The 23,575-nt window shown below is 38.9% G+C and overlaps 1 protein-coding gene across 7 annotated transcripts in view; it reads right to left on the reverse strand.

Annotated features, from left to right (window-relative positions):
• IST1 (IST1 factor associated with ESCRT-III) overlaps positions 1 to 23,575 on the reverse strand; it is a 69,553-nt gene that overhangs the window by 33,701 nt on the left and 12,277 nt on the right. For all 7 annotated transcript variants that reach the window (XR_010837987.1, XM_067020339.1, XM_059043975.2 and 4 more), the window contains 4 exons: positions 17,699 to 17,801; positions 17,084 to 17,264; positions 16,224 to 16,311; positions 448 to 531 (listed from right to left, as the gene is read on the reverse strand). Coding sequence is in view for 6 of the 7 variants with exons in the window: in XM_067020339.1 (XP_066876440.1) it covers positions 448 to 531; positions 16,224 to 16,311; positions 17,084 to 17,264; positions 17,699 to 17,786 (441 nt within the window). In the remaining variant the exon portion in view is untranslated. The remainder of the gene's footprint in view (positions 1 to 447; positions 532 to 16,223; positions 16,312 to 17,083; positions 17,265 to 17,698; positions 17,802 to 23,575) is intronic.

Here is a 23,575-nt window from a genome sequence, read left to right on the forward strand (position 1 = left end):
TTTGTTCCTCACATTTCAAATTGAGAGGGAAAAAAAGAAGCTCCAACCAGTTAAATTATTTTTTTCAATCACAAAGCACAAGACCCATGTATCTCTCACATTCTCTGGTTACATATGCCTCAAAGACTGATACTGCTGCCTTCCACATTTGAAATCATCTACCCTTCTCCCCACCTCACTTCTACCTCCATAAATCACAAGTGGCACAAAGGATAAGGTACAAAATCAGGAATGACACAGGATGACGGAAAGCTTCACAATCAGAGGTGTAGGACAGGGGTAAGGAGCTGACTGCACCGCCAGACAGTGTTCTCTCTCTTACTATGAAATGTGCAATCCCAGATTAACCCTACATTACAGTGGTACCCACTGGACTCACTGCAGGCAATAAAAATAACCTGCCCCCACCCCACCCATTGCTTCATGTTTAACAATTATGTTCATTACCCGGTCATTCACAGTTCCAATCTGGTTGGTCCTACATAACTTGCCATATTCCTTGCTATACTTGGCACAGAGTTGATCAGCAACCTACAGAGAAAAAGAACAGCAAATAAAAATGGAACTCACTCCTACAGAGGGCTTCAAACTTCCTCCTATTAACAGTAAACAGGATTTCCAAAAGACTAGGTCTGTAAAGCCTTAAGGGGTACATATTAATTCATTTAGTTATTTGTTTATCCAGCCATCCACTGAGCTGCAACTATGTGCCAAACTCTATTATAAGCATTATGTTATACACTACAAATGATGAACAAAAACAGACATCGTTCCTACTCTTATAAAACCTTCCAGTCTCTGGGTAAAAACAATCATTACTCAAATAATCACAAAGATAAAGGTACAAATGCAGCTGTGATAAGGGGAAAGGAAAAGTACTCTAAACTATCTGCTTACAACAGTAGAATCAGACCTGATCACAAAAGTCAGATAAAGTGATGCTTCACTGAGATGTAAAGGATGATCAGGAGTTAACTAAACATGGAGAGAAGGAAGAACATTCCAGAAAAAGAAAACAGCATGTGCAAAAGCCTCTGCCAGGAAAACAGGGCCAATCTTCAAGTCAAAATAAAATCAGTGAGCCTCTTGTGCAAAGCCCAAAAGAAGAGTGTGGTAGGAAATAAAGAAAGGCAGATGGGGGCCAGACAGTGCAGGGCCACGTAGGCTTTATTAGTTTTGTTTCTATCACAAGAACAACAGGAAACTACTAAAGGACTTTAAAGCAAGGGGTAGTGACTAGATCAGATCAGTGTTTTGAACAGAACCCTTAGTTGTTCTGATGGAATGGTGAACAGACTAAAGGAAGCCAAAGTAGATGTGGAAAAAACTTTCAAGAAGTTACTACAATAGTACAGGCAGGAGATGACAGTGCTATTGGACCAGAGTGGTTCCAATACCTGGAAGTTCATTGAGGGGGCACTCAGTGTTAGACAGACTTTCAGTGGTACTGGGTACTTATAAGTTTGTTATTTGTCTTTTAACAGTGGTTTTTGTTTTGCTTTATACTATGCAGAAATCTTTAATTTTTACCTATATTATCACTCTTTGTTTATCACTTTTAGGTTTTGTGGCATGTTTATGCCTTTTCCACTATGAGATTATTTTTTTTAATGCCTAACTTTGTTTAAGGTTTCATTTTTTAAAAAAACATGTAAATCTTTGTTTCATCTGGAATTAATCTTGATATAAAGGAGGAGTATAAGAGAGGCTATAAACAAGATTTACATTAAAAGTAGAAGCAGCTGCCTCTACTCTCCCATTCCCCTACCCACAAAACTGTATAACCACCCTCCCTACCCTATCAGAATACAGGAGGCTTACTCTCTGGGGAGGTTAAACTAAAGGAACTCTGGGCTCCATGCACAGCAGAGAGCAGAGATACTGGCAACAAGAGAATTAAGTGTAAATCTTCTCTAAGAGAGGAATGATACCTTTGGCTTCCTTCTCCCTGTGCTCTCAAAAATGCAGCCAGCTTATACCTTCCATGTAGAAGACAGAACTCCTCTCTGAGGAGAATGACCAATCCAAGGAAAGAAAACTAGTTCCTGACAGTCTGGAGTTCCCTCAAGAAAGGGCTTAGGGCTTCCCTGGTGGTGCAGTGGTTGAGAGTCCGCCTGCCGATGCAGGGAATACAGGTTCGTGCCCCGGTCTGGGAAGATCCCACGTGCCACGGAGCAGCTGGGCCCGTGAGCCATGGCCGCTGAGCCTGCAAGTCCGGAGCCTGTGCTCCGCAACAGGAGAGGCCCGCATACCACAAAAAAAAAAAAAAAAAAAAAAAAAAAAAGAAAGAAAGGGCTTAGTCAGATCATTTAACAATGAGTTGGTGCTGGAGGTATCATGCTCCCTGATTTCAAGCTATACTAAAAAAGCTGCAGTCATCAAAACAGTATGGTACTGGCATAAAAACAGACAAATCAATGAAACAGAATAGAGGGCCCAAAAATGAACCCATAGTTATGTGGGCAATTATTCTACAAGAATATAAATGGGGAAAAGACAGCCTCTTCAATAAATGGTGTTGGGAAAATTGGACTATTCTCTCAACACATACACAAAAACAAATTCAAAATGGATGAAAGACTTAAACGTAAGATCAGAAACCATAAAACTTCTAGGAAAAAATATAGGCAGTATGCTCTTTGACAATGGTCTTAGTAATACTCTTTTGGGTATGTCTCAGGCACGGAAAACAAAAGCAACAATAAACAAATGGGACTACATCCAACTAAAAAGCTTTTGTACAGTGAAGGAAACTATCAACAAAATGAAAAGCCCGATCCGGAGAAGATGGTGGAAGAGTAAGACGCGGGGATCACCTTCCTCCTCACAGATACATCAGAAATACATCTACACGTGGAACTTCTCCTATAGAACACCCACCAACGCTGGCAGAAGACCTCAGACCTCCCCCAAGGCAAGAAACTCCCCACGTACCTGGGTAGGGCAAAAGAAAAAAGAATAAACAGAGACAAAAGAATAGGGACGGGACCTGCACCAGTGGGAGGGAGCCGTGAAGGAGGAAAGGTTCCCACACACTAAGAGCCCCTTCACGGGCGGAGACTGCGGGTGGCAGAGGGGGAAGCTTCGGAGCAACGGAGGAGAGCGCAGCAACAGGGTGCGGAGGGCAAAGCGGAGAGATTCCGCAGAGGATCGGTGCCGACCAGCACTCACCAGCCAGAAAGGCTTGTCTGCTCACCCACGGGGGGGGGCGGGGGGGGGGGGGGCTGGGAACTGAGCCTCGGGCGGATCCCATGGAAAGGTCTGGAGTTGGCAGAGTGAAAACAGCCTGAAGGGGTTAGTACACCACGGCTAGCCGGGAGGGAGTCCAGTTGAAGTCTGGAGCTGCCTAAGAGGCAAGAGACCTTTTCTTCCCTCTTTGCCTCCTGGTGCTCGAGGAGAGGGGTTTAAGCACACTGCTTAAAGGAGCTCCAGAAACGGGCACGGAGCTACCGAAGAGACAAGAGACTTTTTCTTGCCTCTTCGCTTCCTGGGGCGCGAGGAGAGGGGATTAAGGGCACCGAGTAAAGGAGCTGTAGAAACGGCGCAACGGACAACAGAGATGGATGGGTGTGGGACGCTAGGGTTGCTACTGCTGCCACCAAGAGGCCTGTGTGCGAGCACAGGTCACTCTCCACACCGGCCCTCCCGGGAGCCTGTGCAACCCGCCACTGCCAGGGTCCCGTGATCCAAGGACAACTTCCCCGGGAAAACGCACAGTGCGCCTCGGGCCAGTGCAGCGTCACGCCGGCCTCTGACGTTGCAGGCTCGCCCCGCATCCATGCCCCTCCCTCCCCCTGGCCTAAGTGAGCCAGAGCCCCCAAATCAGCTGCTCCTTTAACCCCGTCCTGTCTGAGCGAAGGGCAGACGTCCTCGGATGACCTACGCACAGAGGCGGGGCCAAGTCCAAAGCTGAACCACAGGAGTTGTGCCAACAAAGAGAGGGGGAGGTCTCTCCCAGCAGCCTCAGAAGCAGCGGATTAAAGCTCCACAGTCAACTTGAAGTGCCCTGCATCTGTGGAAAACCTGAATAGACAGCGAAATATCCCAAGTTGAGGAGGTGGACTTTGGGAGCAAGATATACTTTTATTTTCCCCTTTTTTCTTTTTGTGAGTGTGTATGTGGGTGCTGCTGTGTGAGATTTTGTATTCTGTATATAGCTTTGTTTTCACCATTTGTCCTAGGGTTAGACCGACCGTTTTTTTTTTTTTTTGGTTTTTTAATAGAAATTTTTCTTCTTAATAACTTTTTTATTTTAATAACTATATTTTATCCTACTTTATTTTGTCTTCTCCCTTTCTTTCTTCCTTTCTTCCCTCCTTTCTTTCCTACTTTCCTCCTTCCTTCCTTCCTTCCTCCCTTCCTTCCTCTCTTCCTTCCTTCCCTCCCTTCCTCCTTCCTTCCTTCCTTCCTTTCTTTCCTTTCTATTTTTTTCTCCCCTTTATTTTGAGCCGTGTGGATTAAAGGCTCTTGACACTCCAGCCAGGTGTCAAGGCTGTGTCTCTGAGGTCAGAAAACCAACCTCAGGACACTGGTCCACAAGAGACCTCCCAGCTCCACGTAATATCAAACGACGAAAATCTCCCAGAGACCTCCATCTCAACACCAAGACCCAGCTTCACTCAAGGACCAGCAACGAACAGTGCTATACACCCTATGCCCAACAAAGAGCAAGACAGGTCTACAGCCCCATCCATTAGCAGAGAGGCTGCCTAAAATCATAATAAGGCTACCAACATCCCGATACACACCACCAGACGTGGACCTGCCCAACAGAAAGACAAGATCCAGCCTCATCCACCAGAACAGAGGCACTAGTCCCCCCAACCAGGAAACCTGCTCAATCCACTGAACCAACCGCAGCCACTGGGGACAGCCACCAAAAACAGAGGGAACAACAAACCTGCAGCCTGCAAAAAGGAGATCCCAAACACAGTAAGATAAGCAAAATGAGAAGACAGAAAAACACACAGCAGACGAAGGAGCAAGATAAAAACACACCAGACCTAACAAATGAAGAGGTAATAGCCAGTCTACCTGAAAAAGAATTCAGAATAATGATAGTAAAAATGATTCAAAATCTTGGAAATAGAATAGACAAATTGCAAGAAACAGTTAACAAGGACCTAGAAGAAATAAAGAGGAAGCAAGTAACGATGAGCAACACAATAAATGAAATGAAAAATACTCTAGATGGGATCAATAGCAGAATAACTGAGGCAGAAGGACGCATAAGTGACCTGGAAGATAAAATAGTGGAAATAACTACTGCAGAGCAGAAGAAAAGAAAAAAGAATGAAAAGAACTGAGGACAGTCTCAGAGACCTCTGGGACAACATTAAACGCACCAACATTCAAATTATAGGGGTCCCAGAAGAAGAAGAGAAAAAGAAAGGGACTGAGAAAATATTTGGAGAGATTATAGTTGAAAACTTCCCTAATATAGGAAAGGAAATAGTTACTCAAGTCCAGGAAGCACAGAGTCCCATACAGGATAAACCCAAGGATAAACATGCCGAGACACATAATAATCAAACTGTCAAAAATTAAATACAAAGAAAACATATTAAAAGCAGCAAGGGAAAAACAACAAATAACACACAAAGGAATCCCCATAAGGTTAACATCTGATCTTTCAGCAGAAACTCTACAAGCCAGAAGGGAGTGACAGGACATATTTAAAGTGATGAAGGAAAAAAACCTACAACCAAGATTACTCTACCCAGCAAGAATCTCATTCAGATTTGATGGAGAAATTAAAACCTTTACAGACAAGCAAAAGCTGAGAGAGTTCAGCACCACCAAACCAGCTTTACAACAAATGCTAAAGGAACTTCTCTAAGCAAGAAATACAAGAGAAGGAAAAGACCTACAAGAACAACCCAGAACAATTAAGTAAATGGTAATAGAAACATACATATCAATAATTTCCTTAAATGTAAATGGATTAAATGCTCCCACCAAAAGACACAGACTGGCTGAATGGATACAAAAACAAGACCCATATATATGCTGTCTACAAGAGACCCACTTCAGACCTAGGGACACTTACAGACTGAAAGTGAGGGGATGGAAAAAGATATTCCATGCAAATGGAAATCAGAAGAAAGCTGGAGTAGCAATTCTCATATCAGACAAAATAGACTTTAAAATAAAAACTATTACAAGAGATAAAGAAGGACACTACATAATGATCAAGGGATCGATCCATGAAGAAGATATAACAATTGTAAATATTTATGCACCCAACATAGGAGCACCTCAATACATAAGGCAAATACTAACAGCCATAAAAGGGGAAATTGACAGTAACACAATCATAGGAGGAGACTTTAACACCCCACTGTCACCAATGGACAGATCATCCAAAATGAAAATAAATAAGGAAACACAAGCTTTAAATGATACATTGCAAAAGATGGATTTACTTGATATTTATAGGACATTCCACCCAAAAACAACAGAATACACTTTTTTCTCAAGTGCTCTTGGAACATTCTCCAGGATAGATCATATCTTGGGTCACAAATCTAGCCTTGGCAAATTTAAGAAAATTGAAATCGTATCAAGTATCTTTTGTGACCACAACACTATGAGACTAGATATCAATTACAGGAAAAGATCTGTAAAAAATACAAACACATGGAGGCTAAACAATACACTACTTAATAATGAAGTGATCACTGAAGAAAGCAAAGAGGAAATCAAAAAGTACTTAGAAACGAATGACAATGGAGACACCACGACCCAAAACCTATGGGATACAGCAAAAGCAGTTCTAAATGGGAAGTTTATAACAATACAATCATACCTTAAGAAACAGTGAAACATCTCGAATAAACAACCTAACTTTGCACCTAAAGCAATTAGAGAAGAACAAAAAAACCCCAAATTTAGCAGAAGGAAAGAAATCACAAAGATCAGATCAGAAATAAATGAAAAAGAAATGAAGGAAACAATAGCAAAGATCAATAAAAGTAAAAGCTGGTTCTTTGAGAAGATAAATGAAATTGATAAACCATTAGCCCGACTCATCAAGAAAAAAAGGGAGAAGACTCAAATCACTAGAATTAGAAATGAAAACGCAGAAGTAACAACAGACACTGCAGAAATACAAAAGATCATGAGAGATTACTAGAAGCAACTATATGTCAATAAAATGGACAACCTGGAAGAAATGGACAAATTCTTAGAAATGCACAAGCTGCCGAGACTGAACCAGGAGGAAATAGAAAATATGAACAGACCAATCACAAGCACTGAAATTGAAACTCTGATTAAAAATCTTCCAACAAACTAAAGCCCAGGACCAGATGGCTTCAGAGGAGAATTCTATCAAACATTTAGAGAAGAGCTAACACCTATCCTTCTCAAACTCTTCCAAAAGATAGCAGAGGGAGGAACACTCCCAAACTCATTCTATGAGGCCACCATCACCCTGATACCAAAACCAGACAAAGACATCACAAAGAAAGAAAACTACAGACCAATATTTCACTGATGAACATAGATGCAAAAATCCTCAACAAGATACTACCAAACAGAATCCAACAGCACATTAAAAGGATCATACACCATGATCAAGTGGAGTTTATTCCAGGAATGCAAGGATTCTTCAATATATGCAAATCCATCAACATGATACACCATATCAACAAATTGAAGGAGAAAAACCATATGATCATCTCAATAGATGCAGAGAAAGCTTTGGACAATATTCAACACCCATTTATGATAAAAACCCTGCAGAAAGTAGGCATAGAGGGAACTTTCCTCAACATAATAAGGGCCATATATGACAAACCCACAGCCAGCACTGTTCTCAATGGTGAAAAACTGAAACCATTTCCACTAAGATCAGGAACAAGACAAGGTTGCCCACTCTCACCACTCTTATTCAACCTAGTTTTGGAAGTTCTAGCCACAGCAATCAGAGAAAATAAAGAAATAAAAGGAATCCAAATAGGAAAAGAAGAAGTAAAGCTGTCACTTTGCAGATGACATGATACTATACATAGAGAATACTAAGGATGCTACCAGAAAACTACTAGAGCTAATCAATGAATTTGGTAAAGTAGCAGGATACAAAATTAATACACAGAAATCTCTGGCATTCTTATACACTAATGATGAAAAATCTGAGTGAAATTAAGAAAACACTCCCATTTACCATTGCAACAAAAAGAATAAAATATCTAGGAATAAACCTACCTAAGGAGACAAAAGACTTGTATGCAGAAAACTATAAGACACTGATGAAAGAAATTAAAGATGATACAAATAGGTGGAGAGATATACCATGTTCTTGGATTAGAAGAATCAACATTGTGAAAATGACTCTATTACCCAAAGAAATCTACAGATTCAATGCAATCCCTATCAAATTACCACTGGCATTTTTTACAGAACTAGAAAAAAAAATTTCACAATTTGTATGGAAACACAAAAGACCCCGAATAGCCAAAGCAATCTTGAGAACGAAAAATGGAGCTGGAGGAATCAGGCTCCCTGACTTCAGACTATACTACAAGGCCACAGTAATCAAGACAGTATGGTACTGGCACAAAAACAGAAATATAGATCAATGGAACAGGATAGAAAGCCCAGAGATAAACCCATGCACATATGGTCACCTTATCTTTGATAAAGGAGGGAAGGATATACAGTGGAGAAAAGACAGCCTCTTCAATAAGTGGTGCTGGGAAAACTGGACAGCTACCTGTAAAACTATGAAATTAGAACACTCCCTAACACCACACACAAAAATAAACTCAAAATGGGTTAAAGACCTAAATGTAAGGCCAGACACTATCAAACTCTTAGAGGAAAACATAAGCAGAACACTCGATGACATAAATCACAGCAAGATCCTTTTTGACCCATCTCCTAGAGACATAAATCACAGCAAGATCCTTTTTGACCCATCTCCTAGAGAAATGGAAATAAAAACAAATAAACAAATGGGATCTAATGAAACTTAAAAGCTTTTGCACAGCAAAGGATACCATAAACAAGACCAAAAGACAACCCTCAGAATGGGAGAAAATATTTGCAAATGAAGCAACTGACAATGGATTAATATCCAAAATTTATAAGCAACTCAGGCAGCTCAATAACAAAAAAACAAACAACCCAATCCAAAAATGGGCAGAAGACCTAAATAGACATTTCTCCAAAGAAGATATACAGATTGCCAACAAACACATGAAAGAATGCTCAACATCATTAATCATTAGAGAAATGCAAATCAAAACTACAATGAGATATCATCTCATACCAGTCAGATTGGCCATCATCAAAAACTCTAGAAACAATAAATGCTGGAGAGGGTATGGAGAAAAGGGAACACTCTTGCACTGTTGGTGGGAATGTAAATTGATACAGCCATTATGGAGAACAATATGGAGTTTCCTTAGAAAACTAAAAATAGAACTACCATATGACCCAGCAATCCACTAATGGGAATATATACCCTGAGAAAACCATAATTCAAAAAGAGTCATGTACTACAAAGTTCTTTGCAGCACTATTTACAATAGCCAGGACATGGAAGCAACCTAAGTGTCCATCGACAGATGAATGGATAAAGATGTGATACATATATACAATGGAATATTACTCAGCCATAAAAAGAAATGAAATTGAGTTATTTGTAGTGAGGTGGATGGACCTGGAGTCTGTCACACAGAGTGAAGTAAGTCAGAAGGATAAAAACAAATACCGTATGCTAACACATATGTATGGAATCTAAGAAAAAAAAATGTCATGAAGAGATTAGTGGTAGGACGGGAATAAAACACAGACCTACTAGAGCATGGACTTGAGGATATGGGGAGGGGGAAGGGTAAGCTGGGATGATGTGAGGGAGTGGCAGGGACATATACACACTACCAAATGTAAATTAGATAGCTAGTGGGAGGCTGACGCATAGCACAGGGAGTTCACCTTTGTGCTTTGTGACCACCTAAAGGGGTGGGATAGGGAGGGTGGGAGGGAGGGTGATGCAAGAGGGAAGAGATATGGGAACATATGTATATGTATAACTGATTCACTTTGTTGTAAAGGAGAAACTAACACACTATTGTAAAACAGTTATACTCAAAGATGTTAAAAAAAAAAAAAAAAAGAAAGAAAAGGCCACCTATTGAATGGTAGAAAATATTTGCAAACAATATATCTGATAAGGGGTCAATATCCAAAAGATACAAAAACCTCATACAACTCAACAACAAAAAACAATCTAATTAGAAAACTGGCAGAAGATCTGAACAGACATTTTTCCAAAGATGACAAACACATGGCCAACAGGCACATGAAAAGATGCTGAATATCACTAATTAAGGAACTGCAAATCAAAATCACAATGAGATATCCCCTCACACCTGTCAGAATGGCTATCATAAAAAAAAAAGACCAGAAATAACAAGTGTTGGTGATGATGTGGAGAAAAAGGAACACTAGTGTACTGTTAGTGGGAATGTAAATTGGTGTAGCCACTATGGAAAACAGTATGGAGATTCCTCAAAAGATTAAAAACAGAACTAACATCTGATCCAGCAATTTCACTCCTGCGTGTTTATCCAAAGAAAAGAAAAACACTAATTAGAAAAAACATATGCACACCTATTCTCACTGAAGCATTATTTACAACCACCAAGATATGGAAGCAACCCAAGTGCCCATCAATAGATGAATGAAAATACGGTACACATATACAATGGAATATTACCCATAAAAAAGAATGAAATCTTGCCATTTGCAACAACATGGACAGACCTAGAGGGCATTATGCTAAGTGAAATAAGTCAAACAGAGAAAGAAAAATATCATGATCTCACTTATATGTGGAATCTAGAAAATAAAACATGAACAAACAAAAACAGAAACAGAATTATAGATACAGAGAACAATCAGGTGGTTTCAAGAGGTGGGTGGGAGGAGGAAATAGGTGGGGGAGATTAAGAGGTACAAAGTTCCAGCTGCAAAATAAATGAGTCACAAGTATGAAATGTACAGTGTGAGGAATACAGGCAATAACTAAGTAATGTGTTTGTATGGTGACATATCATAACTAGACTTATCATGATCATTTTGAAATGTACAGAAAAAAATCACTATGTTGTGTAACAGGAACAACATAATGTTGTAGGTCAATTACACTTCAAAAACAAACAAACATGCAACAAACTCAGAAAAAGAGATCAGATTTGTGGTTACCAGAGGCAGGGAGTGGGAGGGAAGGGGGAATTGGATGAAGGCACTCAAAAGGTACTACAGATTTCCAGTTGTAAGGTAAGTAAGTACTAGAGATGTAACGCACAACATGGTAAATATAATTAACACTGCTGTATGTTATATATGAAAACTGCTGAGAGTAAATTGTAAGAGTTCTCATTACAAAAATTAATTTTTCTATTTAATTTTGTATCTATATGAGGTGATGGATGTTCACTAAAATTACTGTGATAATCATTTTATGATGTATGTAAGTCAAGTCATTATGCTGTACATCTTATACAGTGCTGTATGTCAATTACATCTCAATGAAACTGGAAGGAAAAAAGAGAAAAAAACAAACAAACAATGAATTGGCATCTGGCAATAAGCCCACCCAAGCACACAAGAGGTTCCAATCCACTTTTTAGTACCTCACTCTTAAATATGAACAGCCAAGGGCCACAAAACCTTTCAGAAAAGCCTCTATTATAAAAATAGTTTAAATCTAAGACATAGATAGAAGGAAACAATACAGAAACAAGAAGAGTTAAAAAGGGACTATAATATTCTCAGAGAGTTAGAAGACACTGTAGCCATGAAACAAAAATAATAGACTATTAAAAAATACATATTCAGAGACTTAAAAAGACCTCTTAAAAAATAAAAACATACAGAAGACAAGGAAATCTCATAAGATAGATTGGAGGATAAGACTGAGACAATCTCCTACTGAATAACTGGCAAAGATGTAGAAAATAGGAGAGAAAAAAACTCGACTGATTTGTGGCTGAGCAGTCAGTACCATATCCACGTTGTGGCAGGCAATTTCTCAGTGAATTTTTCTGTCTCTTCTACCAGACTCTAAGCTACAAGAGTACGGCTGGTGTCATACTTTGCTCACCACTGTGCTCTCAGTACCGACCCAACTCACAACATCTGCTCAATAAATATTTGTGGAATGAATCAATGAAGCAAAACATCCGTTCCCTTAAATTAATGTTATTTTAACTTTACTGGTTTACAGTTGTATAAAAACTCTTCTATTTTTACATACTTAAATAACGTTACAATAAAAATAATTTAAGACAAAACTGGGGGGGGGGTATTTGTAACTTTGCCCCTTAGAAAAATTACTCAAGTTTGGAAAGCACTGTTCTGTTCCATGATACAAGGTGTGAAAAGGAGGAAGAAACAAGTTTACAAAGCCGTTTTCAAAGGCAGCACGAGAAGGGTACAAAAATACGTGGTCAAAAAAGCAGGAGTACAAATGAAGGAAACGATAGCAAAGATAAACAAAACTAAAAGCTGGTTCTTTGAGAAGATAAATGAAATTGATAAACCATTAGCCCGACTCATCAAGAAAAAAAGGGAGAAGACTCAAATCACTAGAATTAGAAATGAAAACGCAGAAGTAACAACAGACACTGCAGAAATACAAAAGATCATGAGAGATTACTAGAAGCAACTATATGTCAATAAAATGGACAACCTGGAAGAAATGGACAAATTCTTAGATATGCACAACCTGCCGAGACTGAACCAGGAAGAAATAGAAAATATGAACAGACCAATCACAAGCACTGAAATTGAAACTCTGATTAAAAATCTTCCAACAAACAAAAGCCCAGGACCAGATGGCTTCACAGGAGAATTCTATCAAACATTTACAGAAGAGCTAATACCTATCCTTCTCAAATTCTTCCAAAAGATAGCAGAGGGAGGAACACTCCCAAACTCACTCTATGAGGCCTCCATCACCCTGATACCAAAACCAGACAAAGACATCACAAAGAAAGAGAACTACAGGCCAATATCACTGATGAACATAGATGCAAAAATCCTCAACAAAATACTACCAAACAGAATCCAACAGCACATTAAAAGGATCATACACCATGATCAAGTGGGGTTTATTCCAGAAATGCAAGGATTCTTCAATGTATGCAAATCCATCAATGTGATACACCATATCAACAAATTGAAGGAGAAAAACCATATGATCATCTCAATAGATGCAGAGAAAGCTTTGGACAATATTCAACACCCATTTATGATAAAAACCCTGCAGAAAGTAGGCACAGAGGGAACTTTCCTCAACATAATAAAGGCCATATATGACAAACCCACAGCCAACATCGTCCTCAATGGTGAAAACAGAAACCATTTCCACTAAGATCAGGAACAAGACAAGGTTGCCCACTCTCACCACTCTTATTCAACATAGTTTTAGAAGTTCTAGCCACAGAGATCAGAGAAGAAAAAGAAATAAAAGGAATCCAAATAGGAAAAGATGTAAAGCTGTCACTGCAGATGACATGATATTATACATAGAGAATCCTAAAGATGCTACCAGAAAACTACTAGAGCTAATCAATGAATTTGGTAAAGTAGTAGGATACAAAATTAATGCACAGAAATCTCTGACATTCTTATACACTAATGATGAAAAATCTAAGAGTGAAATTAAGAAAACACTCCCATTTACCACTGCAACAAAAAGAATAAAATATCTAGGAATAAACCTACCTAAGGAGACAAAAGACCTGTATGCAGAAAATTATAAGACATTGATGAAAGAAATTAAAATGATACAAATAGGTGGAGAGATATACCGTGTTCTTGGATTAGAAGAATCAACAATGTGAAAATGACTCTACTACCCAAAGCAATCTACAGATTCAATGCAATTCCTATCAAACTACCACTGGCATTTTTTACACAACTAGAAAAAAAAATTTCACAATTTGTATGGAAACACAAAAGACCCCGAATAGCCAAAGCAATCTTGAGAACGAAAAATGGAGCTGGAGGAATCAGGCTCCCTGACTTCAGACTATACTACAAAGCTACAGTGATCAAGACAGTATGGTACTGGCACAAAAACAGAAATATAGATCAATAGAACAGGATAGAAAGCCCAGAGATAAACCCACACACATATGGTCACCTTATCTTTGATAAAGGAGGGAAGAATACACAGTGGAGAAAAGACAGCCTCTTCAATAAGTGGTGTTGGGAAAACTGGACAGGTACATGTAAAAGTATGAAATTAGAACACTCCCTAACACCATACACAAAAATAAATGCAAAATGGATTAAAGACCTAAATGTAAGGCCAGACACTATCAAACTCTTAGAGGAAAACATAGGCAGAACACTCTATGACATAAATCACAGCAAGATCCTTTTTGACCCACCTCCTAGAGAAATGGAAATAAAAACAAAAATAAACAAATGGGACCTAATGAAACTTAAAAGCTTTTGCACAGCAAAGGATACCATAAACAAGACCAAAAGACAACCCTCAGAATGGGAGAAAATAGTTGCAAATGAAGCAACTGACAAAGGATTAATATCCAAAATTTACAAGCAACTCATGCAGCTCAATAACAAAAAAACAAACAACCCAATCCAAAAATGGGCAGAAGACCTAAACAGACATTTCTCCAAAGAAGATATACAGATTGCCAACAAACACATGAAAGAATGCTCAACATCATTAATCATTAGAGAAACGCAAATCAAAACTACAATGAGATATCAACTCACACCGGTCAGATTGGCCATCATCAAAAACTCTACAAACAGTAAATGCTGGAGAGGGTGTGGAGAAAAGGGAACACTCTTGCACTGCTGGTGGGAATGTAAATTAATACAGCCACTATGGAGAACAGTATGGAGGTTCCTTAAAAAACTACATATAGAACTACCATACGACCCAGCAATCCCACTACTGGGCATATACCCTGAGAAAACCGTAATTCAAAAAGAGTCATGTACCAAAATGTTCACTGCAGCTCTATTTACAATAGCCAGGACATGGAAGCAACCTAAATGTCCATCAACAGATGAATGGATAAAGAAGATGTGGCACATAAATACAATGGAATATTACTCAGCCATAAAAAGAAATGAAACTGAGTTATTTGTAATGAGGTGGATAGATCTGGAGTCTGTCATACAGAGTGAAGTCAGTCAGAAGGAGAAAAACAAATACCATATGCTAACACATATATATGGAATCTAAGAAAAAAAAAGTCATGAAGAACCTAGGGGTAAGACTGGAATAAAGACACAGACCTACTGGAGAATGGACTTGAGGATATGGGGAGGGGGAAGGGTAAGCTGTGTCGAAGTGAGAGAGTGGCATGGACATACATACACTACCAAATGTAAATTAGATAGCTAGTGGGAAGCTGCCGCATAGCACAGGGAGATCACCTCTGTGCTTTGTGACCACTTAGAGGGGTGGGATAGGGAGGGTGGGAGGGAGGGTGACGCAAGAGGGAAGAGATATGGGAACATACGTATATGTATAACTGATTCACTTTGTTGTAAAGCAGAAACTAACACACCATTGTAAAACAGTTATACTCCAATAAAGATTTTTTTTTAAAAAATAAAGAAGACATGGCACATATATACAATGGAATACTACTCGGCCATAAAAAGAAATGAAACTGAGTTATTTGTAGTGAGGTGGATGGACCTGGAGTCTGTCATACAGAGTGAAGTAAGTCAGAAGGAGAAAAACAAATACCCTATGCTAACACATATATAGAGAATCTAAGAAAGAAAAATGTCATGAAGAGACTAGGGGTAGGACGGGAATAAAACACAGACCTACTAGAGCATGGACTTGAGGATATGGGGAGGGGGAAGGGTAAGCTGTGACAAAGTGAGAGAGTGGCATGGATATATATACACTACCAAAAGTAGGGTGGATAGCTAGTGGGAAGCAGCCGCATGGCACAGGGAGATCAGCTAGGTGGTCTGTGACCACCTAGAGGGGTGGGATAGGGAGGGTGGGAAGGAGGGAGACGCAAGAGGGAAGAGATATGGGAACATATGTATATGTATAACTGATTCACTGTTGTAAAGCAGAAATGAACACACCATTGTAAAGCAATTATACTCTAAAGATGTTAAAAAAATAAAGAAGTGACATATATTAACCAACCTTTCTAATAAGAAAAACTATATGCATCACTGAAACTGGTTGTACTCACAATTTTCAACTCAGCAACTTCTGACTGGAGTCGAGGAGCAGCCCAAATCAGTGTAGACACAGATTCAGCCAGACCAGAATCTAACTCCCTAATTAAGGGGAAAAAAAAGTAAATAAAATTTAACATTGTTTCAAACAAACAAAACCCCATCATCCGTATCCCATACCTGATAGCCTCTAAGGCAATTTCACAAATCTCACTGGATTCTCACAATAACTCTAGGCTTCAAGCCATCTCTGTCATCCTATTTTGGAGGGGGAAACACAAACTAAGTAACCAGCCCAAGGTCACAAAGTCAGGAAATGGTTGAGCCAAGACTCAAACTTAGAACTCTTGATTTCAGATTCCAAATTTTCTTTTCAACAGTTGTATACACTGAGATCAGGCCTTCAAGTGAATAGCAGAAAGAATGTTGTTGGGTATATGAAGTGGTAGTCCCTTAGTGCTATCGCCCTACGTGTAGGAAGAGACCAGTATTATTACTCCTTTCTCAAATTCCAGAGGTGATTTGACTTAGATCTTCAAATCAAAATACCTTACTTCACTACAGTTATACAAGATGAAAAAGTTCTAGAAGTGTGCTGAACAACACTGTGCCTACAGTTAAACAATACTGTATTGAGTGCTTTAAAGTATTTAAGGCAGATCTCATGTTAAGTGCTCTTATCAAAAAAAGGGGGATACAAGGAAATTTATGGAGGTGATGACTGTTTTCTAACTTGATTGTGACGATGGTGTACAGGTGTATGCCTATGTCCAAACTCGTCAAATTCTACACATTAAATATGTGAAGTTTTTTCCTAAATCAACTATACCTCAATGAAGCTTTAAAAAAAAAAAAAAAAGACAAACCAGCTTACTTCATAGACTGGATGAGGCCAAACCGAGCCAGCAGCAGATCACAGTACAGCTCCAGGATCTCCATGGCCTCCACAAGGTAGTCTTCTCGAATAATGTGCTCCACTCGGATTCGAGCTCGTTCATCTTTCCCAGCAGCCAGATAGTCAGCAATCTCTTTCCTTGCTTTCTGGGCCAGTTCCGCTAAAGCAAATATCCCACTCCAGTCACAAAGTAGTAATATACTGGGCCCTGGCCTGCAGGCAGACATCCATCCCAAAACAGAAAAGTGGGTGTTTCTACTATATCCTAGCTCACCCTCCCTTAGCAAATTTAGTCTCATCTCATCTAGTCTAGAATTTGCTACCTCATCTAGATGAGAATATTGTTTGTGTAGCCAGAAATTTCTACCTATGGAGTCACGTTACCTATTCCACAGCAAGAGTATGTTCCTTTCCCTGCAACAAAGTGATTCAGTCTAACTAGTCACAAAGGACAGCAGAAATGTATCCAAAATCTAAAGGATATGGGATCCTTAAGACTTCATAGTGCTAGCCTGAAAAGAGCCAATATTGAGGTGCTAGGACTCAGTGGTGTATTTTGGGAAAGAAAATATAATGCAATCATGCATAACTCACTTTTTTTTTTCTCCAATAGTTTAAGACGGTTTATGACTAATCTCAAATTAACTCGTAAACGCTCAGCTTTAAATCCAGAGCCCAGCATGCTGTGCTGTTCCTCCTGGAAAAAGATAAGAAGCACAGTGACTACTTTCAAGTAAAAATTAGTTCAGGAATTAAGACGTTAGAGGGTGGATTATTTGACATTATAAACCAGAGTAGTCTTCTAGTACAGGTAAATAACATGATCTGACTCACATTTTTTTTTTTTTTTTTTTTTTTGCCGTATGCGGGCCTCTCACTGTTGTGGCCTCTCCCATTGCGGAGCACAGGCTCCGGACGCGCAGGCCCAGCGGCCATGGCTCACGGGCTCAGTCGCTCCGCGGCATGTGGGATCTTCCCGGACCAGGGCACGAACCCGTGTCTCCTGCATCGGCAGGCGGATTCTCAACCGCTGCGCCACCAGGGAAGCCCCTGACTCACATTTTTTAAAGGTCATTTGATTGTTGAGTGGAACTGATTGGCGGAGGATAATAATGGAAGCAAGAGAACCACGAACAAGGCTATTACAACAGTCCAAACAAAAAATGAAAACAGCTTAGACTGGGATAGTTAGCAGTGGTGATGGTAGAAGTGATTGGATTTGAGATGTTTTGAGCACAGAGATGAAAGAAACTTGTGATGGATAAAATGAATATCTATCTCTGTACTGGTGCAGGAGTGGGGTGATAAAAACAAAAAAGCAGGAAGGCCTCCTACTTCTCCCCCAAAAAAGATAAGAGGTAGTGATAAGAAAAGATTATCAAATTTAGAACTAAATTCAAAACTATTATCACCTTAATTCCTCAAATCCTCCTACTAAGTCTTAGCCTTTGGAAAAAGCTACTGCCCAAGATCACAGAAATATCATTAACATCTACCCACCTACAAAGAAATATACAAAGAGGTAAAAGAGTTTAAAAAAAACTGCTCTATAAAATTCGACAACCGGGATAAACAACAAGGTCCTACTGTATAGCACAAAGAATTAAATTCAATATACTATGATAAACCATAATGGAAAAAAATATTTTTAAAAAAAGAATATACATATATACAACTGAATCACACTGCTCTACAGAAAAAATGAACACAACACTGTAAACAATACTTCAGTAAAAAAAAGTTTAAGAACAAAAAGCAAAATAAAAATCCGACAACAGAAGGCTATTATTTACTAAGACTTTTACTGAACAGCAGAGTTATAGTCAACAAAACCACTCCCTCCACCCATAAGACTTTAGGGTATAACACTGTGCATTGACCATCATGCACTCTGTATCAAGACAGCACTATTTCTCTCTATTAATTATGGACCTGAACTTCAAAACATGTAATATCCAAACAAAAGCTAGGTCTAACAAAGTAACCAAAGGACAGACAAACCAAAAAACATACCCAATGTAAGGACAAACACTAGGAATAATATGTCTGCCTGTGCATAAACCACTAATAGAAAACATCAGATGTATTTTCCTTTTGTGAAACTGCCTGCAGAATCCTTTATACTTCATTTAATAATTAACCCAAGTCCCAGTTTACAATGGTAAATATCTGGGATCCATTATAATACTAAATTATGTTCAATCCATTTAACAAATATTTGCTGATTATCTCTATGACAGACAATGACTAGATGCTGGAGATAAAATTTAGAAGGCACAGTCCTTGTGATCAAAAGAACTTATATTCTATTGGGGAAAAAAAAAACAGCTAAGAATATCTGACAACTACATTACTATTTGCTAAGAACTAGAATTTTAGAGTAGTACTCAACTGGAAGTGATTTTACCTAGAGGGGATATTTGGGAATGACTGGAGACATTTTGGTTTGTCGTGATTTCAGGAGATGCTACTAGCATATATAGTAGGCATACAAGGATGCTGCCTACATCCTACAATGAACAAGACAACACCCTCGCCCCAAACAAAAACAAATCCAGCCCAAAATGTCAATAGTGTCAAGATTAAAAAACCTATTCTAAAGAAAAGACATGAAACATGCTCAGGGATGTTAAAGAATTCTTTCTAGGAGAAGGAAAAGCCTAAGCCAAGTCCTGAAGGACAAGCAAGATATTCGTAAGGTAAAAAGAGTGTGAGACTATCCTGGGCAGAGGGAGTGATGTGTGTAAAATCCAGGTACCAGAGAGAACAAGAAGTTTTGTGAGAAACACAAGTTCAGTACAGCTGAAGCATGGCATTAATTACAGCTTATGCCAAATGTCTCATAGTCCTAAATTCAAAACTTAAATTCAAAAATTATTTAGATGTCGTCAGGTGCTATAGTAGGTTCTGGTGCTGACTAGATCCATACAGTATTCCTGTTCTGAAGGCATTCATAACCAGAGATAGATGGGAATTAGAAAAACAGCCAGGAAAACAGTAACTAGTACTAACATTTACTCTACCAGGCACTTGCCCAAGATCAGCCAGCAACTAAGTGGTAGAGCTAAGAATAAAACCTAAGTGCATCTGAATTCAAAATCCAATTAAACAATCCTAATCATACACTACTACATCATTTTTGGTACTAACAATTGTGATACAATATATATTTTTAACCCCCTTCAACAAATATTTATTGAATGCCTACTATACTATGACAGGCCCTGGAGATAATACTGGTAAGGAAAAACAGACATGGTTACTGCCCTTATGGAAGTTCACAGTCTAGTTAGAGAAACTTACCACATCAGTAACTAAAATAACTGCAGTAAGGGCCACAAAGAAATAATGGTTCTCTGGAGTTTATTATTATGGGATTTGAATTCTTCCGTGGATTCTGTCTCATAGATAAAAGATAACAATACTGGGGGTCTGATATAGTTATAAGTTATGACAGGAAAACGTCAAGATTTCTCGGTGGTTCTTAAGTAGTCTATAATCATCAGATGCCATCAATACTTGCAAACAAAATTTTAGTCATATCTGTACTTTATTTTCAGGAGGCTTAAAAAAAATACATTTTGACCTAGTAATTCTACTCCTAGAAACTTAACCTAAGGAAATAATCAGAGTTTAATGCACAGAATTTTATACAAAAATATTTATCAGCACATTTTAAGACCAAAAAATTGAAATAATGAACCATATGAATAATGAAATACTGTTCTTACTAGTTAAACAAATTATATATATTTATGATGGAATTTTAAGTAGCCACTAAAATATTTTTTAAAAAGCATTTACTGGGACTTCCCTGATGGCACAGTGGTTAAGAATCCGCCTGCCAATTCAGGGGACATGGATTCAATCCCTGGTCCAGGAAGATTCCACATGCCACGGAGCAACTAAGGCTGTGCACCACAACTGCTGAGCCTGTGCTCTAGAGCCCACGTGCGGCAACTACTGAGCCCATGTGCCGCAACTGCTGAAGCCCACGCGCTCTAGGGCCTGTGTGCCGCAACAACTGAAGCCCGCAAGCCTAGAGCCCATGCTCTGCAACAAGAGAAGCCACCGCAATGAGAAGCCTGCATACCGCAACGAAGAGTAACCCCCGCTCACTGCATATAGAGAAAGCCCGCACACAACAACGAAGACCCAAGGCGGCCAAATAAATTTTTTTTAAAAAGCGTTTATTATTAACATATTTCTTAACGATATATTAGTTTAAAAAGCATGACTACATATGCAGGATGACTCCAAATTGTGAGTTTTTTAAAAAGCACATATGTAAAGACAAAGACTAGACTAAAAAAACAAAAACAGATTTAGTTTTTCCGATATGTAAAACTCTTCAAATTCAAGGAACTTGGACTAACATTAAAGCTAACACTACAAACAAAATCTACCTCAAAGTATATAATTTGGAATTTCTATCAAAAGACAAAGAATAATATAAATAAACTCATTTGCCTCCTTAGAAAAGCAAAATGTTAACTCATCGCTAAACATTAAGATCAACTTATCAGAATAGTTATCTAAAGTGGCTAGACACTGAAAGACACAAAAGTGTTAATGGAAGAGACAGGTAATAAGGGGATAGGCTTTAGCAACATGAAGAAACTCTGGAGGATGTAAAGACATCTCTATTTCACATATTTGCCTAAAATGGGTCAGCATCCACAAATGCTAGTTTGGGACCATACTGAAACAGCTTGGAAAAGAAAGGAATCCAAACAATCATAAGAATAGAGACTCTGAAGAAGAAAGTGCTAGAATTCTCTGAAAGAGGAGCTTTAAAATATTTTATGCTGCAAATATAAATTGAACTCTGTGAAGGAAGTTGAAAATACTGAAGTGAGGTCTATATTTCACTGTTAATCTTTTGGCTGGGAATGTGTGGGGGAGTTTCTCTCCCCCAAAAACCCTACTGTAAACCTACTGTAGAAAGCAGATAAAAATAAACCTAAACTACTAATCTTACAATTCAGTAATAGTATTCGTTCAAATTTACAAAAGTAAGTAAAATCACAGTGCCGCTTTAAAAGAGTCTAACAATCAGGGTGCCAGGGGAAACACATAGTATCCACACCTGGGTAATGTGAGGAGACTTTAATAAAGAGACTACTTACAGGACTTCCCTGGTGGTCCAGGGGTTAAGACTCCGAGCTCCCAATACAGGGCGCCCAGGTTCAATCCCTGGTCGGGGAACTAGATCCCACATGCATGCTGCAGCTAAGAGTCCACATGCCCCAACTAAAGATCCCACATGCCACAACTAAGACCCAGTGCAGCCAAATAAATAAATAAATATTTTTAAAAAGAGAGACTACTTACAAAGGTGTGGGTAAGATTTACAGAAACCAACAAAGGACAGTGAACTGCCCCAGAACCATTAACACATCTAGGCCTGAAGGGGCAAGATGAGGAAGTAGAACCTGGAGAGGGTAGCTATATGGAAAGGGCCACTAGACAGGAATCACTGGTAGAGGTATGCAGATCACTTGCAGCAACCTGGAAGGGAAGCAGCAGGGGAATAAATACCTAGCCCTCATTCCTCCTGCCAATCCATCTACCCTTCAACTGGAAGCCAGAAAGCAAAGGGGCCCACAGACACGGTACACGTGAATGAGCCTCCAGGGATGTAGATCAGAGGGAAAAAGATGGTATGTGGCTCTGGAGGAGGAAACAGAAGGTATCTAGCCCAAAGACTATTATTTTTCCACAAGACCAAAGAAGCCAGAATCTACATCTACCAAAGCAACCTCAAATTAATTTACACTGTACTGAGACTTCAGTTAAGCAAGCTAGAAAATTGAAGCTAAATGGTCTTTCTACAATAATAAGTACGGTATAGTGAATATAATTTAAGTTCTTACAATATAATCTCTAAAGTCCATTTCAACCCTATGATTCTGCAGGACACTAAATATCCTATTGTACTGCATTATATGAAATAGGCAAAAAGGCACAGACAACTGAGATTAATCCTCAAGACACCTCTTGCAAATCTTACTTCTTAAAAGTAACATAATCTGCACACCCATGTTCACAGCAGCATTATTCACTATAGCCAACTGGTGGAAACAATCTGTCCATTGACAGATGAATGGATAAACAAAATGTATATACATGTGTGCATACATACACACACACAATGGAATACTAATATTAGTACACTCCAATAGTCCATGTTGTAGCACATGAGTTTTCTTCCATTGAAGGTTAAATAATACTCTATTCATCTATCAGTATTCTAGCAGTATTAGTCTATTAGTATTTAATAATATATATATCTTAATGGTAAATGTATGCATATACCTTAGGATCCAGCAATCCCATTCCTGGACATATACCCCAAAAGAAATCTGTACAGAAGACCATGAAGACACATGTATACAGATTCTGTGGCAGTAAGGAGGTGGAGGAATGCTAAGTGTCCATTACAAGAAGACAGATAAAATGTAACAGAAA

This window comes from Kogia breviceps, chromosome 18 (assembly GCF_026419965.1).
Source record: "Kogia breviceps isolate mKogBre1 chromosome 18, mKogBre1 haplotype 1, whole genome shotgun sequence".
NCBI lineage: Eukaryota > Metazoa > Chordata > Mammalia > Artiodactyla > Physeteridae > Kogia > Kogia breviceps.